The 13,750-nt window shown below is 41.6% G+C and overlaps 1 protein-coding gene across 4 annotated transcripts in view; it reads right to left on the bottom strand.

Annotated features, from left to right (window-relative positions):
* The window catches only part of SEMA6A (semaphorin 6A), a 128,799-nt gene that overhangs the window by 26,836 nt on the left and 88,213 nt on the right, over nucleotides 1–13,750 (bottom strand). For 2 of the 4 annotated variants that reach the window (XM_006081124.3, XM_023745767.1), the window contains exons 10-18: nucleotides 13,059–13,276; nucleotides 9,414–9,545; nucleotides 6,871–7,026; nucleotides 5,320–5,496; nucleotides 4,812–4,952; nucleotides 4,651–4,731; nucleotides 2,640–2,698; nucleotides 526–546; nucleotides 338–388 (exon numbers count right to left, since the gene is read on the bottom strand). In XM_006081124.3, coding sequence (XP_006081186.1) covers nucleotides 338–388; nucleotides 526–546; nucleotides 2,640–2,698; nucleotides 4,651–4,731; nucleotides 4,812–4,952; nucleotides 5,320–5,496; nucleotides 6,871–7,026; nucleotides 9,414–9,545; nucleotides 13,059–13,276 — 1,036 coding nt within the window. The remainder of the gene's footprint in view (nucleotides 1–337; nucleotides 389–525; nucleotides 547–2,639; nucleotides 2,699–4,650; nucleotides 4,732–4,811; nucleotides 4,953–5,319; nucleotides 5,497–6,870; nucleotides 7,027–9,413; nucleotides 9,546–13,058; nucleotides 13,277–13,750) is intronic. The other 2 variants (XM_006081127.3, XM_023745829.1) reach the window with 2 other exon arrangements.

The following is a 13,750-nucleotide window of genomic DNA, read 5'->3' as shown; positions in this document are numbered from 1 at the left end:
TATGGCCGCGTAGTTGTAGGCACTATTCTTTTATCTTGGATATACTTATGTCCAAAAGCAATTTTTTCTCCTTCAAGAACTCATTAAATATATTCACCAAATTCCCTAAGGTTGGCATATTTCATGCTATATGGATTAAACTGTAGGACTCAAGTCTCATACATCAAATAGAGGCAGAGTGATTTTTGAAGCATCATGAAATCTATAAATAATTTTAGTGAATTGGGGCCCTGAAGTAATAAAGAATCTGGTCCATGGTGTTTAGGGATGAAAACTATAAACTACCACAGGATGAGTGGCTTGAAGAATTAAAAAAAAAAGAAATCCATCAACTGACCATATACTGTGTTGTAAGACATTTCATGATCTGGTAGAGGAGTTGAAATGTCTATAAAAAAATAATGAGGACAAAAAAATTAATTTAGAGAGAAACCTAAAGTTTGAGAATACTGAAGAGGATTAGTGAAGCAGGTTTTCCTAAGCAGAGTTTCATCGATAATTAATCACGAGTAATGTCATCCTTACCATTCAGTGCCACGAAGGAATCTGAAAGACAAAAGGGAGGAGAGGTTACTTATGTCTAACACGACTTAGTGTGACTTACACAGTAAGTGGGAATGAACTAATAAGGGACTAAAAGAGCATATGATACCCAACACTAAGTCAGTGCATTTCAGTTCTAGCTTGTAACATAAGATGCTTTATATTCGGTCCAATTTCACACCCCCATCTCTTCCCCAAGTGAGTTTCCTCAGAATCACTGCTTTTGTTGCCAAGAGGCAGAGAAAAAGCAAGAGTTAGTAAAGAAATGGTAACTGTGATTATATGTGTTTCAGAGAATTTAAGCCCTACCATATATGTGGATAAAATAAGTGACATATGGACCCACACTTACAAAGTACCCTTTTTTTACATTCTCTCATTTCATCCTCACAACCGTGCTGTGAGGAACTGTCCAGTATCACAATGTTCTGAACTCAGCAGGGGGTTTACTTAGGTAATTAAAAACAAAAATAAAAGAAATTACATGCACACAGCAGCAGCATGCACCTGTGTGTGCGTGCTGTGTCTGGGTCAGAACACTGGTTCACTCAGCCTGCTCCTCAGCCTCTGGCCCTGGCTCTGTATGATTTTCTCATCTCCCCTTAAAATCCTGATGCAGAGTCATTGTGCACCAATGACCTAACGCCTCTGAATGCCTGTCTGTGAAGAGGTAAGTCCCGTGAAGTAGGTCACGCTCCAGCAGAGCACAGGAAGCTGAGAAGGCACTCGGATAGGCAGCTGAGGGTCCGCTCAGCCCTACCTCCTGCCCCGAGCAGGCCTCTAAGAGCCTCAGCAGGAATGAGGTTGGGGAGTACAGGAAAACAGAGGCTTGATTGCTGAGGTTAAAGAGTAAGTCACGGGCTAGGGGAGAGGGTCTCCCCTGTGCTCAATACTGAGGCTTCCTTCAGCTTTTCTGCCAAGAATACAGGTGTGGTGTGAGCCCACTGGTGCCGTGGAGACTTGGTGGAGATATTAACAACCATTTTCACGTTTTTCATAGATTTACCTATGAAATCCAAATTGACACCCCAATTTTCTATAGATGTCCACCCCACCAGATCATAAAACTATGATGAAAATTATTCACTAAAGTCAGCTAATTCAGTTCACATAGAAACACATAGAAACCAAAACCTGTTTCCTGAAAATGGCACCTTAGGGAATCAATGTGACTAACATCCATGGATCAAATTGTTTCACTGCACAAAAGTAACGTAGATCTTTTGGCAATGACACTGTCTCCTATGCTGATTTCTTAACTCATTAAATTTTGTGTGTGAAGACATAATAAGCTTTTGCCAATATATCATATTTGCAAACAAAAAAATATGTATGCAAAGAATTTGGAGATAAGGCTGCCATGTCTCTTTATTTGATTATATCTGATTTCTATAAAAGATAAGAAAGTTGAATGACACCTTAGCATTTTCAGGAGAGTTTTGATATTAATCAGAAATAGGAGAACCAGGATCCTTTACATCAAGTTCTAACTAAAATGTTACCATTTAATAACTTTTGAAATGAACTCAGATTCGCACAGTTTAATTTCTATGAAAAGGTTACTTTGAGTCACCTTGTACTTAGTGGGTTATATCTGAAACTTTTTCTACTGCAAATGTTAACAGACAAAAATCCAATTTAAAAATTATAATTACTTTTGTTAGTTTCTATGTTGAAGAAGAATAAAACAGTTCCATTCAATTAAAAAGCTAGAGTAAAATGTCCAACCTTTTTATCATATTTGGTTAAAAATTACAGTGTAAATAGCACATTTTAAAAAACAACAAAACCGGGCTTTCAAAAAATGAAAATGCAGACATAACTACTGCTCTGCATAATTAGTATCTTCTCAAGTGAATCTGTTCCTCACTATTGTAATAATGCACTAGGTGCCAGCATTTATAGCAACAGCATCGACAATAACATTGGCTCTAAAACACACTATTTTCTTTATTTGATATTCAGAAGATGGTTTCTGTTATTTATGCATATTTTGGTGCCAGCTGTACTCAGTTCCACACGCAGGGTAATGTTTCCAGGCCATTCCAGAAAAACTTCTCTGCCCAAAGATAAACACGGATAAAAGCTTCACTTACTGTGACAGTCTCCAAGACCATCTGTATTGCCACGCTCTATGTCCTGTTCAAAAGTTAGTCTTTCAGAAAAAGAGGGGGGAGAAAAACAAATTCAATCATGTGAGTCATTACTTGGGTTTCACTAAAGCAACTAACACAGTTTGATAAATTGAGTGACAGGTGCAAACAATATGTAGATAACAGCTTGAAATTTATATCTTTGAAATTTACAGAAATGAGTCTTATGTACAAGAATATCCAAAGAGAAGCCCTGGCTTACGCAGTTAATTCAGATATTATTCAGGAGGTAATTAGTGTGTGCATTACTTATACCTGTCTTTTACTCTGATTCCCTGAGCATGTCTTAAACATTTAAATGTTAAAATACACTGTTCTGAGCAATATAGAAGTCTATAAATCTCTCTCTATAAAAACCTAATATGCTAAGAGTCTGACCTATCAGTTGACCATTTGACCAGTCGCTATGACACGCACTGACCACCAGGGGGCAGACACTCCAACCAGTAGGTTAGCTTGCTGCTGGGGTCCTGCTGACTGGGATTGGACGAGATGGGCTGGACACACCCTGGAGCCAACCTCCCGCAGTCCCTCCCCGGCCTCTAAAATATTTCTTCTAATTAATTTCTTTTCAATGTGCATGAATTTGTGCACTGGGCCTTTAGTTAAAAATAAGCCTTTCCCCCTCTACTTTCTCTTTCACCTTGACCCTTGCCTTCCTAGATTTTTATCTATTTCTTTGCTTAGCATATAACAAAATGTTAAAAGATACAAATGGCCAGTGGCTAAGTGGGGCCCAACAAGAGAGGGCTTGGAGGTGCATTTTGCTGAGACCATTCAGGTATTGTCTTCACTCCTCCCGTCCTCAGGAGTATACTTCTGGTTATGCCTTGAATATAGAAAGATCTTGCTTAGCTTTTTTCACTGTGCTTTGTGATCCTTTCTCCTTCACTTCAAGAGTCCCAGGAAAAGATATAAAGTGCTACCACTGTAGCATGTCTATATTGCTATTTTAAAGATGATGTAATAAAATATAGACGTCAACCCTTTATATTAGTCAAATATCCAGGTCAGACTTAGTTATCGTTCGCCCTGTTTATGGGAATACTTTCCCTCATATGATGCAGGTGGTAGTCAGGAGGTGGCCTTCTGCCTGTTTGTCTAGCTGTTCTAAAATGGGAGAGGAGAGTCAGTGATGGGAGCCCTTCTGTTCCCCCTTTGGATCTGGGGAAGTTGAAGGAATTGGCTAAGTAAGAACTGTGCTGCCATATGGCACCTCTCTTGAGTTGCCATAACCTGTCAAGGACATGCATGGGATGTTTTTCCAATGTTATTTTGGATTTCACATCCAATGAAGTAAACACATAAAAGAAACCTTTTAACGAATGCCAGCTGAGCATTTAAAGACCGGGTCACAATTTTAAGCACCGAAATCACAGGCATGTTAGACGGCCCCGATCGAGCTGATCTCCTGGAGAACTGCCAAGAATTGACTACCTAATGAGTAATAGGGTCAACTGTTCTTCAGCGCAGGAGAAGATTTATTGGATGTATACAACATGCTTGCAGTACAAACGCATCGCTTAACAAATGCTCTGCAATTTCTTCCCGGCCTTGTATGGTCAATTAGAGGAGCCCGTTTTGCGATGGCTGGGCAAACTGCATCACTAATCTAATTGTTACCCAACTGCTCCTTTTCTCTGCTGTTCTAGAATTGTGATGATTAAGGCATGCACATCCCTGTCCCTCTCTCCAGGGAACACTCAGAAGCCCACTGCGTTTCTTCTCTTTGTGTTTTCAATCAGCCTGAGGATGCATGATTAATCAATTGGAAATCTGCCACCTGTGATATCGGGGTGTTCTGTGAAATGGGAAAAGGAAGGAGAATGGCTGGCCGTCCCATTGATGAGGCTGTGCACAGAAGGCTGAGTGGTGGTGGTATGTGCAAGCACAGTTAACTACTACATATAGAATGGATAGCACCTTATACTCTCCCACACCTGGGGCGCCTTACCTGCTGCCGGGCAACAGATAGGCACAGGAACCTCCTTCTTTCACCCACCCGCAGTACGGGTCTCTGGAGGCGATACAGGTCCTGCAGGAAGAGGATGACCGTGAGCTACCTAGGCCTCCTTTCTAAGCATTTCCTAATAGGCAATGAGGCAAAGTACATACTTTTTACACTTCCCATGTCGTTCACACCGACCAAGGGGAACCTTTATCACACAGGTGGAGAATGCAACATACAGAGAGTTGCTTGCTTTGTCCAGTTGCAATCCCATAATCCTCTTGTCTTCTACTCCATCATAGCTACACCTAATTGTATAAGGCAGGATAATATCATTAAAAGCTTCCCTCGGGTCAGTTCTCTTTTTCTTGCTACCATCCTCATACCCACCTCCCAGCCTACAAAGTGATCTCTTAATCTGATCTAAGTAAAGGTGAAATAGATCCTTGTACATGCATACACACACACACACACACACACACACACACATCTATATGTGTTTCTATATAAATACATACATTATTGGCAAGGAGAAAATAATGCCTTTTATGTATTAAAAGATTTTCACAAATAATGTTAAAAGCCACACCTAAAAATGTATAAAACCCATGTCTGCCTTGACTTTCTCTGAATAACATAAGTAATTACTGAGAAAGGACCAAATATTCTACATACTTTTCAGGATTGTAAACGCTCATCTCCTCCAGGAAAAGGCTGTCATTTAGAAAACCACTGTTTCCTATTCTGGCCAAGAACTTCAAGATGAGTCCCTTCTCTGATCCCAGGAAAACCACAGTGTGATTCTGATAGGGCCCAGCCGCGGTGTCTACCGCAATTTTGGTGAGGCGGTATCTGAAATGACAAGATTGCATTCTTCATCTCTCTGTTGGTCTGTCATTCAAGTGTCCCCCTTCCCACTTTATACAATTGAATTGTGACAGAGCTTTCTAGCAATAACCTCCAGAGAAATATATGCATGTAAATAATGCTCTCAAGCTGTTCTGGTATGTTACTTCCATATGCAGAGCATTAGTATGGCTCCAAGGGGAGAACAGAGGTATGGGGTGTGCAGGCCAAGTTACATAATAAATAGCCAGCCATAACCATTCCATCTGAAACCATTCCACAGTTATCTCTGCCCTGAGCAACAAGGAAAGGCTCATGTCTCCTCTGAAGAGGGGAGGAATAAGGGAACTCATTTGACATTTCATTTAACATTGGAAAGAAAAGCAATGGCTACCATTTTTTTATACCATTCTTCTGCGATGTAAAGCCTCATCAACAAAATGCCAGATTAGAAAGATTTTCAATTGTATGTAGAAGGACTGAGAGCTCTGAAGGATGTGCCAGCCAAGCAAGATACATTTAGAGCAAAAGTGAAGGGCATCAGCCTTGTCACATATCTAGGATAAGTCCGATTGGGCATCCTTTTTCTCTCAGCCATTCAATACTCCATAGACACCTATTTGTCCTAAGCACCATGGCAGGTTCCAGAAAATATGGACCTTCTTGCAAGTTATATCGTTTCCATCGTGTGGACAAGAGCCATTATAAGACTTTAATATATTTCAATAAAGGCATAGTTTAAAAATGGTGGTAAATTTAATTTGTGTTTGATGATTGCCCAGACTGGATGGTACTCGGGAAAGCCTGTTGAATTGTTTGGAAATAAGCTCTAAATACATACAAGGAGGAGTACTTAATGCTTTCACAGATTTCACATCAGCTATCCCATCTAGGTTGGCCACCACTTCAGATAACAAATGCTAAAGTATGAACCTTCATGCTGGTATACTTGTGCAAATCCTCCTTTTGTTCATGCTCCATTTTGAAAGTTAACAACCAAGGCAAAAAGCTTGGATGGAATCTGAAGCTTGTTTTGCAAGCATATCCAACCAAACAGGTATCCACATCGTCGACTGATTCTCCTTCACTGCTCCTCCACTTTTGCACAGACTGGACTAAAGGGCTACCCGGGAAGGAGATACTTTTGTTTCCTCTAATTGCTGTCATGTGCCCAGTTAGCCCCCAAATACCCAAACTCTTCTCCCTGGGAATGTGGGTGCAGGGTTTGGTGGCATCCACCCCACTCGCCAGCATTTCATAGTGGAACCAATGCATGCGATTACAGAAGATGTCTGTGCCATTTCAAAACATGATCCACTGATATGAGCATGAGATGGAGTAGGGAAGATGCCTGTAGGACTCGGTGTGCTTGGCACCCACCTGACCATCGTCCTCAGGAACCAGGGCCTGTTGATGACAGAAGGCACGGCCTCGTCCATGAGCGGGTGCGTTTTGATGAAGTTCAGAGTATCATCAGGAAAGTCATTAGAGGTTGCGTATTTTTCTAAGGAGGATGAGCCAGCACAGCAACCCGGCCTAAAAAGAAAGGGAGGGACTGTGTTTCATGCCTTATGGCTAATTCTTTGAATGAACTGCTTCTCTAAGCATCTGGCATGAGGGAAAATGTACCAGAGGCTGAGAGGAGGAAGTTGAACAATGCAGATGCCACCAAATAAATGTGCTTAGATTTCCTCCAGGCCGCCTCGCATGCCATAGAGGAGCCTCCGCCAGGGCAGTTCAACCTTGGCTGGGGGCAGCTTGGCTGCCCCCCAGCAGAACAAACAAATTCCATCAACAGTGATGGAGCTCGAAACAAGTGGGGGAGTGTGTGGTGTGCACATGTCCCAGGGCTGCTCTATCGACCCTGAAACCCTGCTGGAAGTTCTCGAGGCATTTGCCCTACAAAAGGAGAGAATTAAGCTGACTTTTCCACAAATGCAGAAAACAAAGGCACTCAAAAGGCACGAGCCAGCATATGTACCAGCAACACTCCATGTAACCATCTCCCCCTGGGAGTCAGAGAACATCTGTATTTTGATTTTTACGGATGTTTTTGTTTTTGTTTGATTTGGGCAGGTATGAAAAGCCAATGACACCGAAGCTTCCCTCCTGAAAGGTCATGGCGTTATGACGTGAAAACTTTTTTCTACAAGAAATGCTATGGCTTCTCGAGTCAAGGGACATCTCAGCAAAGTCAGATTAGGGAAACACTGACACCAGGCCTATCCACACAGCTGGTTTGCCTGCTGGTGCAGGAGAGGAAACTGGACTCTGACAGCAATGGCATAGCCTGGCCCATGCGTGCACTGTCATGGCTCTGACACAGCCAGCCCTGTGGGCGTATCCCCATACTGCAAGAGGGGCGAGGCAAGCATGCGGAATGATGAGGGTAAACACACTGCCAGATCTGGAGCTGGCAAATCACTTACAGTATGTTTCCTCGTCATGGCTTACACACTGAGGAGAACACATTAAGTATGTTCTCCCTGAAACCTGACCCCTCAGGCGGAATTCCCCCTCCCACTTACCTAGAAAGTAGCTAACCGTTCCAGATATCGCCTTAGAAGGTCTATCTGAGGTTTTGCCAGAGTGTGCTTTTTGCACCCAGTCTGCCCTCCATAAGTAACAGCGTATGCACATGCCAGACAATTCAGACAATGAAGACAGAACCACGAGGCTTTCTCTCCTGGGTGCAGGGTTCACATTATCTAAATTAGTTCCATTAAATGGCTTGGGCTAGGTATTTTCTGTGGGGGACTTGAGGTGGGAGGAGATGGTTGGAAACCAAAAAACTTAAAAGACATTGGGCTTCTTCCTTCCAGAGGCTCACAAATGCAGTGGAGGAAGCTGGGCACACAAGGATGTTTCCATGTAACTTGCAAATGCTGTAATGAAGGTATCCAGTGGGTACCACAGAGAGGGCAGGCACAGGGTTGGTGGACAGGTTTCTCCCGTCCCAGTTAAAAAGGATGAATTCACTGCTTTAGTGTGAGGAATTGAAGGAGACTACAGAGGACCAAGAGGCCTCTGGACAGTAGGTTCCCAATGAAGGCAATTCTGGGGCACACTTTGGGGAGAGGGGAATTTGGGTTGCTTATGGACCCAAAATACACCAGAACCTGGCAGACCAGAGACACGTTAAGGTCCACTGCACCTGTGCTCTCTTCTTGCCCTTGGCCTGAGTCTTGACTCAGCTCTGATCCAGCCTGGTCAAGAAATCCAGGGAACACACACCATTTCTGTTCCACATTTTATTAGGATTTAAAGACAAGAGTTTCTGTAAAATTGAAGGGAAGCAGGGAAGGACAATGGAAACAATCTATCCAGCTATGTGAACATACACAATACACTTTATGCCCCTCTGGGCCCCAGTTTCCTTGACTATAGACATTGGAGCTAGCTGGATGAAATGGATCTATTCATCCTAGGATTACATGGATAAACCACAGATATAGAGATTAAGCAAAAGACTAGAGTCATTGTTTTAAAGATAATATAAGTAACCCTGAATTTTGCTTAAGTGGATGAAGGTGAATGACCTCATAGGCCTTGCTGTTGTTCCAGCATCTTATCTGTATGGCTGGCGTGGGCATGGAAGACACTGGTACAATTCATGATCAGAGGAGCAAGCTGTACCATTTCTAGAAGTTCAGTATAGCATATAGCTCTGGTTGATGTGTTCAGTGGTTAGAGGGGGTCTCGGGTTTGATCCCTAGTCAAAGGCACATACTTGGGTTGCAGGTTTGGTCCACAGCCCCGGTCGGGACAGGCCTGGGAGGCAACCAGTCCATGAATCTTTCTCACATCAATGTTCCTCTCTCTCTCGCTCTCCCCCCCCCCCATTTCACCCTCTCTAAAAATCATTGGTAAAAACATTCTTGGGTTAGGATTAACAACAACAAAATAGCATATTTTGTATGTACCTGGGCTTAGGCACTCGTTCATCAGGAACTGGTGTCCAAGTGGAATCCGGAGACTTCTGTTCTTTGAATCTCCCAGTAAAAACATTGGCAATGTCAAGCATGTCATAGGCACAAACTGCAGACCCAGGAATGCTGCAACATGACATGTCACACACAGTGTTACTCATGCCCAGGTGCACAGGCAGCTTGGAAAACATACTCCAAAGAAACTTTCCTATTACAGGCAATTGAAATGTAAAGTTCATATACTGAACACAATAAATGTAAGGGATCCTAGTGCTTAGCGAATGTTCCTGGGAATCAAATTCTCATCAGTGGCCTTAAATAAAAGGCTAGTTAAAGCAACTCATAAAGAGAAAAAACCTTTTCATGTCTTCTGGGACTGCTTTTGTTTAGAAAGGAAGAGTGGTCGAACTGGTGATTTAGAAGTTTCATGAATTCGCTGATGTTAATTCTTAGTCAATAACCCTCTCCCCCAGTAAAAATTTTAGAAAATATTCTACATCTCCAATATTAGTAAAAATTTAAAGTAAAAGTGCCTCCACTGTCCAAATATTGCTTCTTTGGATTTGGTACCTCAAGCTAAGGACTGCGGGAGTGAGAATGTCTGTGTGCGGAACTCGGGAATATTTTGTTAGTTGGTGTACATTCCAGTTTTTACTCCTGTTTATTTGCATAGGACTGAACAATATAAGTCTCTAAAGCATCAACACTTTGCAAATAAAGTGCTCTATTAAGTGCTAAGTAATAATAACGGCAGTAATCTCTACCTATAATTACATTCTGGCCTGACACTCCTGGAAGGACTTTGGGATTTTTTTTTTCATCAGTGGTGAGAGGCATGAATAATTCATTCATCTGGGTATACTGTTTGAACCCATGTTTGTTTTTGACTATGGTTGTTCCTTGGTTTTGATCAAATAAATTGCAGGCACCAGCTGGCCAATGTTTTAATCAGGCATTGAGGTTGTGGGCCAGTGCACGGCAGCATCAGGACAAGACTGTGCTCTGCAGTATGGGAACATCATTCAGCACAGAGAGAGTGACTGGTCTGGATTTTGCAAATGTAGGAAGGATATGGAAATCACCTCGTAATGATTAGGAAAACTTTATGCTATCTTTAATTTCATAACACAATTATTGAAGAATTACTAGTAAAGCAAGAAATAGGGAGAGGATTAGAAAGCTTATTTAAAAAAAGGTGGCAGAATGAACTTTAAAGTATTTTAAAATTAAAAGTAGTAGTATACAGAATTGAGTATACAAGATAGTGATCCCCATTTGTTTTGAAATTTTAGAACCCTGGCATTACTTAATTTTGTAAGATTCTTTTTATCTCCCTTTCGAAAAAGTAACAGGTATACATATTTACTTTAAATATTAAGAAAAATAGGATAAATATTGAATTATTTTATGAGGAACCTTGTAATAACCCTGGGATTTTATAATCTTCCCAAGGTTAGAATTACTTGTGACATCCTTTCTTCTTCCTTCCCTACTTTACTTCCTCCTCCTTTCTTTCAACTTTTCTTCATTCCTTTCTTTCTACCTGCTGTTCATTCAACCTATAATTATGGAATCCCTAATCTCAGGCAGTAAATGCTTAATAAATAACAGAGAGTACTGCTCTCAGTTGACTCACAGTTCAGTGTGGAGGCAAATAACAACAACAATGATGATACTAATTCATGCGGGACAACTTGCTAAGAGCAGTATTTAAAGAGGAATGCACAAGGTCTCATGGGAAGCGACTCCAGCTGAGACTTGGAGCATCCTTAGGGTTACAACGGGCAAACAGACATTGGTTGGACCCGGGGACTTGGCAGCGAACAGGACATGAGCAAGCATGGCATGTTCGAGACAGATCTTAGTTCCAGAAAGCACGTGCTGCTGGCAGAGATGGGCCAGACCATGAGGGCGTTTGCACACCATTCTAAGGAGCGTGAGCTTTATCCCCAGGGCAAAGAGGAGCACCCAAAGGGCTTGAAACCTAACAGTGACCAAGTTTGCATGAGTGGAGCATGGGGTGGAGAGGAATGAATCTAGAGGGAGTAAAACCAGAGAGGACAATAATTTATAGATAAATGGGTATGTGCATTTTTACCACTCTCTGATTTTACTGAGCAAATATGTCTCTGAGACTGCATAAGCATGCAATAATTGAATGTTTCTTGGGGGCCGTTAAAGAAAATACTTTAAATGGAGTATCTATAATATGCTAGAATCTACTGCTGTATTATAATCATAAAGTAACTCACTGACCTCAAAAATTAAACAAACTGGAAGTGTACTTTGAAATTCTGCTAGCCCCTGCTTTCCCATGTACCATGACAGTATTCTTTTTCAACAGTCTATAATCTAGATCGATGCATTCGGAAGTATAAACAGTCAAAGTCTGAATTATTGAATCTTTTCTATTCTCAGGCTTACAAATCTCCACAGATGGTTAAAGCTTGCTTAAATCTCACTGAGTGCTTCTTGCTATAGTATGGTTTCATATTTTCATGCATCTTCAGTGGGGAACTCTTGACTTCCATGTAACAAAGGAACATTATTTCATCCTTTAGCTTGTTCTGATCCGGGCTCTACCTAATTCTGAAACATTTCTTCTAGATGCTGTCCTTCATTCTCAACATGTACATGCCTGTCATCTAGGTACTCACTGAGTTCTTAAAAGTCTTTGTAAAAAAGTGTCATCCAAAATAAAACAGTGCATTCCTAAAGGAAGATAATAAAGAATATCCAAAATTCTACATAGAAATGAGAATACAGTACATTTAAATTGTAGGACCACGCCCAGAGTGATGACCATTTTCACAATCGTGCTAGGACTCTAAGGACTGGGAAAGCTGAGAACCAGAAAATCTAAATGCCTGTCTTCTTTCTGCTCTTTAAACCCCACATATTTCCACTGCTCCAGGAACAGTTATTAGAATATTATTTAATTCCTCAAAGTCTCAGCTTAAAAACTACCAAAATAGGAATAAACAGGTTGACACTCATTATTTCGAGGTTTGACAAGTATAAGTCCTCATTCGAGCCCTCCGGAGTCAGAGAGTGGTGCTATGGTTGGGATGCAGGCTCCCCTGATGGGATAACAATAACCAGGGTGTCTTAGGTGGGGATGGACTCCTCTGGATCCTAACTTTCACTCTGTAGCATTTTAATATTTTTCCAGGGTTTTTACTTCAAAAGATATTAATATTAAAAGTCAAACAGAATGCTACATGGCCTAGAAGAGAAAGAACCATTTTGAGTCTGAAGCTGCCTCCTCCGTCTACTGACTGCCTGGACCAGGTACTATAATTGAGTTGTTTTGTCCAGTATAAAAAGAGGGCAACAGTATTCATTGCCAGGATTACAGAAGGCTTGAGAAACAGCACGTGAATAGTGTTTCTATGACAGGCCTATAATTAGAAGCTATTGTTATAATTTACCTAATTACTTTCCCTAAAATCCTAATCTAATAACTCCTGTAAATGACCGTTAATTTGTTGATGAAAACTGAGTGCGAAGTGCTTTTTTAGCCACAAATAGTGAAGGGCAACTTTCCCATCAGTTGTGAATCTTGTGTATTAGAAGAGAGCCCCTGGGGAAAGGAAGCCGGAAGAACCAATTAGGTCCACACAGCCGTGGCATGGTTACCTGTTATAAGGTGTGGAAAAGGTTGCCAGGACAACGTCACGGCCATTAATACGAATCACATCTGTAACCGCCTGGAGTATGTTGAAATAGAAGTGGGAGTCTCCGGGAACTGAGCAGTTGAGGCGAGCCTTAAGGAAAGATGTCCACTGTTTCTCCAGGACTCGCTGAGACCCGCCCATGTCATTCTTGCAAACCTGGGCCACTCGTGGGAAAACGACCTGCAGAGGAAAAACACACCGGGAGAATGAAATGCACTCACTTTTCGAGGCGATCTTATTAGAATTTTCCTTTCTTTGAAAATAGAAACAGAACAACAAAGTGCTTAAATTAATCTCATGTTTCTAAAAAAAAAAAAAGGAAAACCTCAGCATTGGAACAGCATGTTTTAAAAGATAAGGCTGTGGCATTTAATACAGAGCCATAAATCCTTCAGGGGATCAGCTCCCAGCCACATACACTCATTTCCATATGGACTGCTTAGCTTTTTATTTCCTCAAACAAAAGCGCACTTTGTATGCACCATCTCTGGCATCCTCACTAGCTGCCTCTGGGCCTCGAATCTCATACCCTGAATTCCTCTAACGGTGCAGGCCACCCAGCATTGATTTTGTGCCCTCCAACTTACCAGGAGTGACCTTGATCCACTCTCTGGTAATCATAACTGAAAGGGACATCCCCTAAGTGTCCTCTTG

This window comes from Myotis lucifugus, unplaced genomic scaffold, assembly GCF_000147115.1.
Source record: "Myotis lucifugus unplaced genomic scaffold, Myoluc2.0 scaffold_0, whole genome shotgun sequence".
NCBI classification, from domain to species: Eukaryota; Metazoa; Chordata; class Mammalia; order Chiroptera; family Vespertilionidae; genus Myotis; species Myotis lucifugus.
This window is presented reverse-complemented; position numbering and strand designations above follow the sequence as displayed.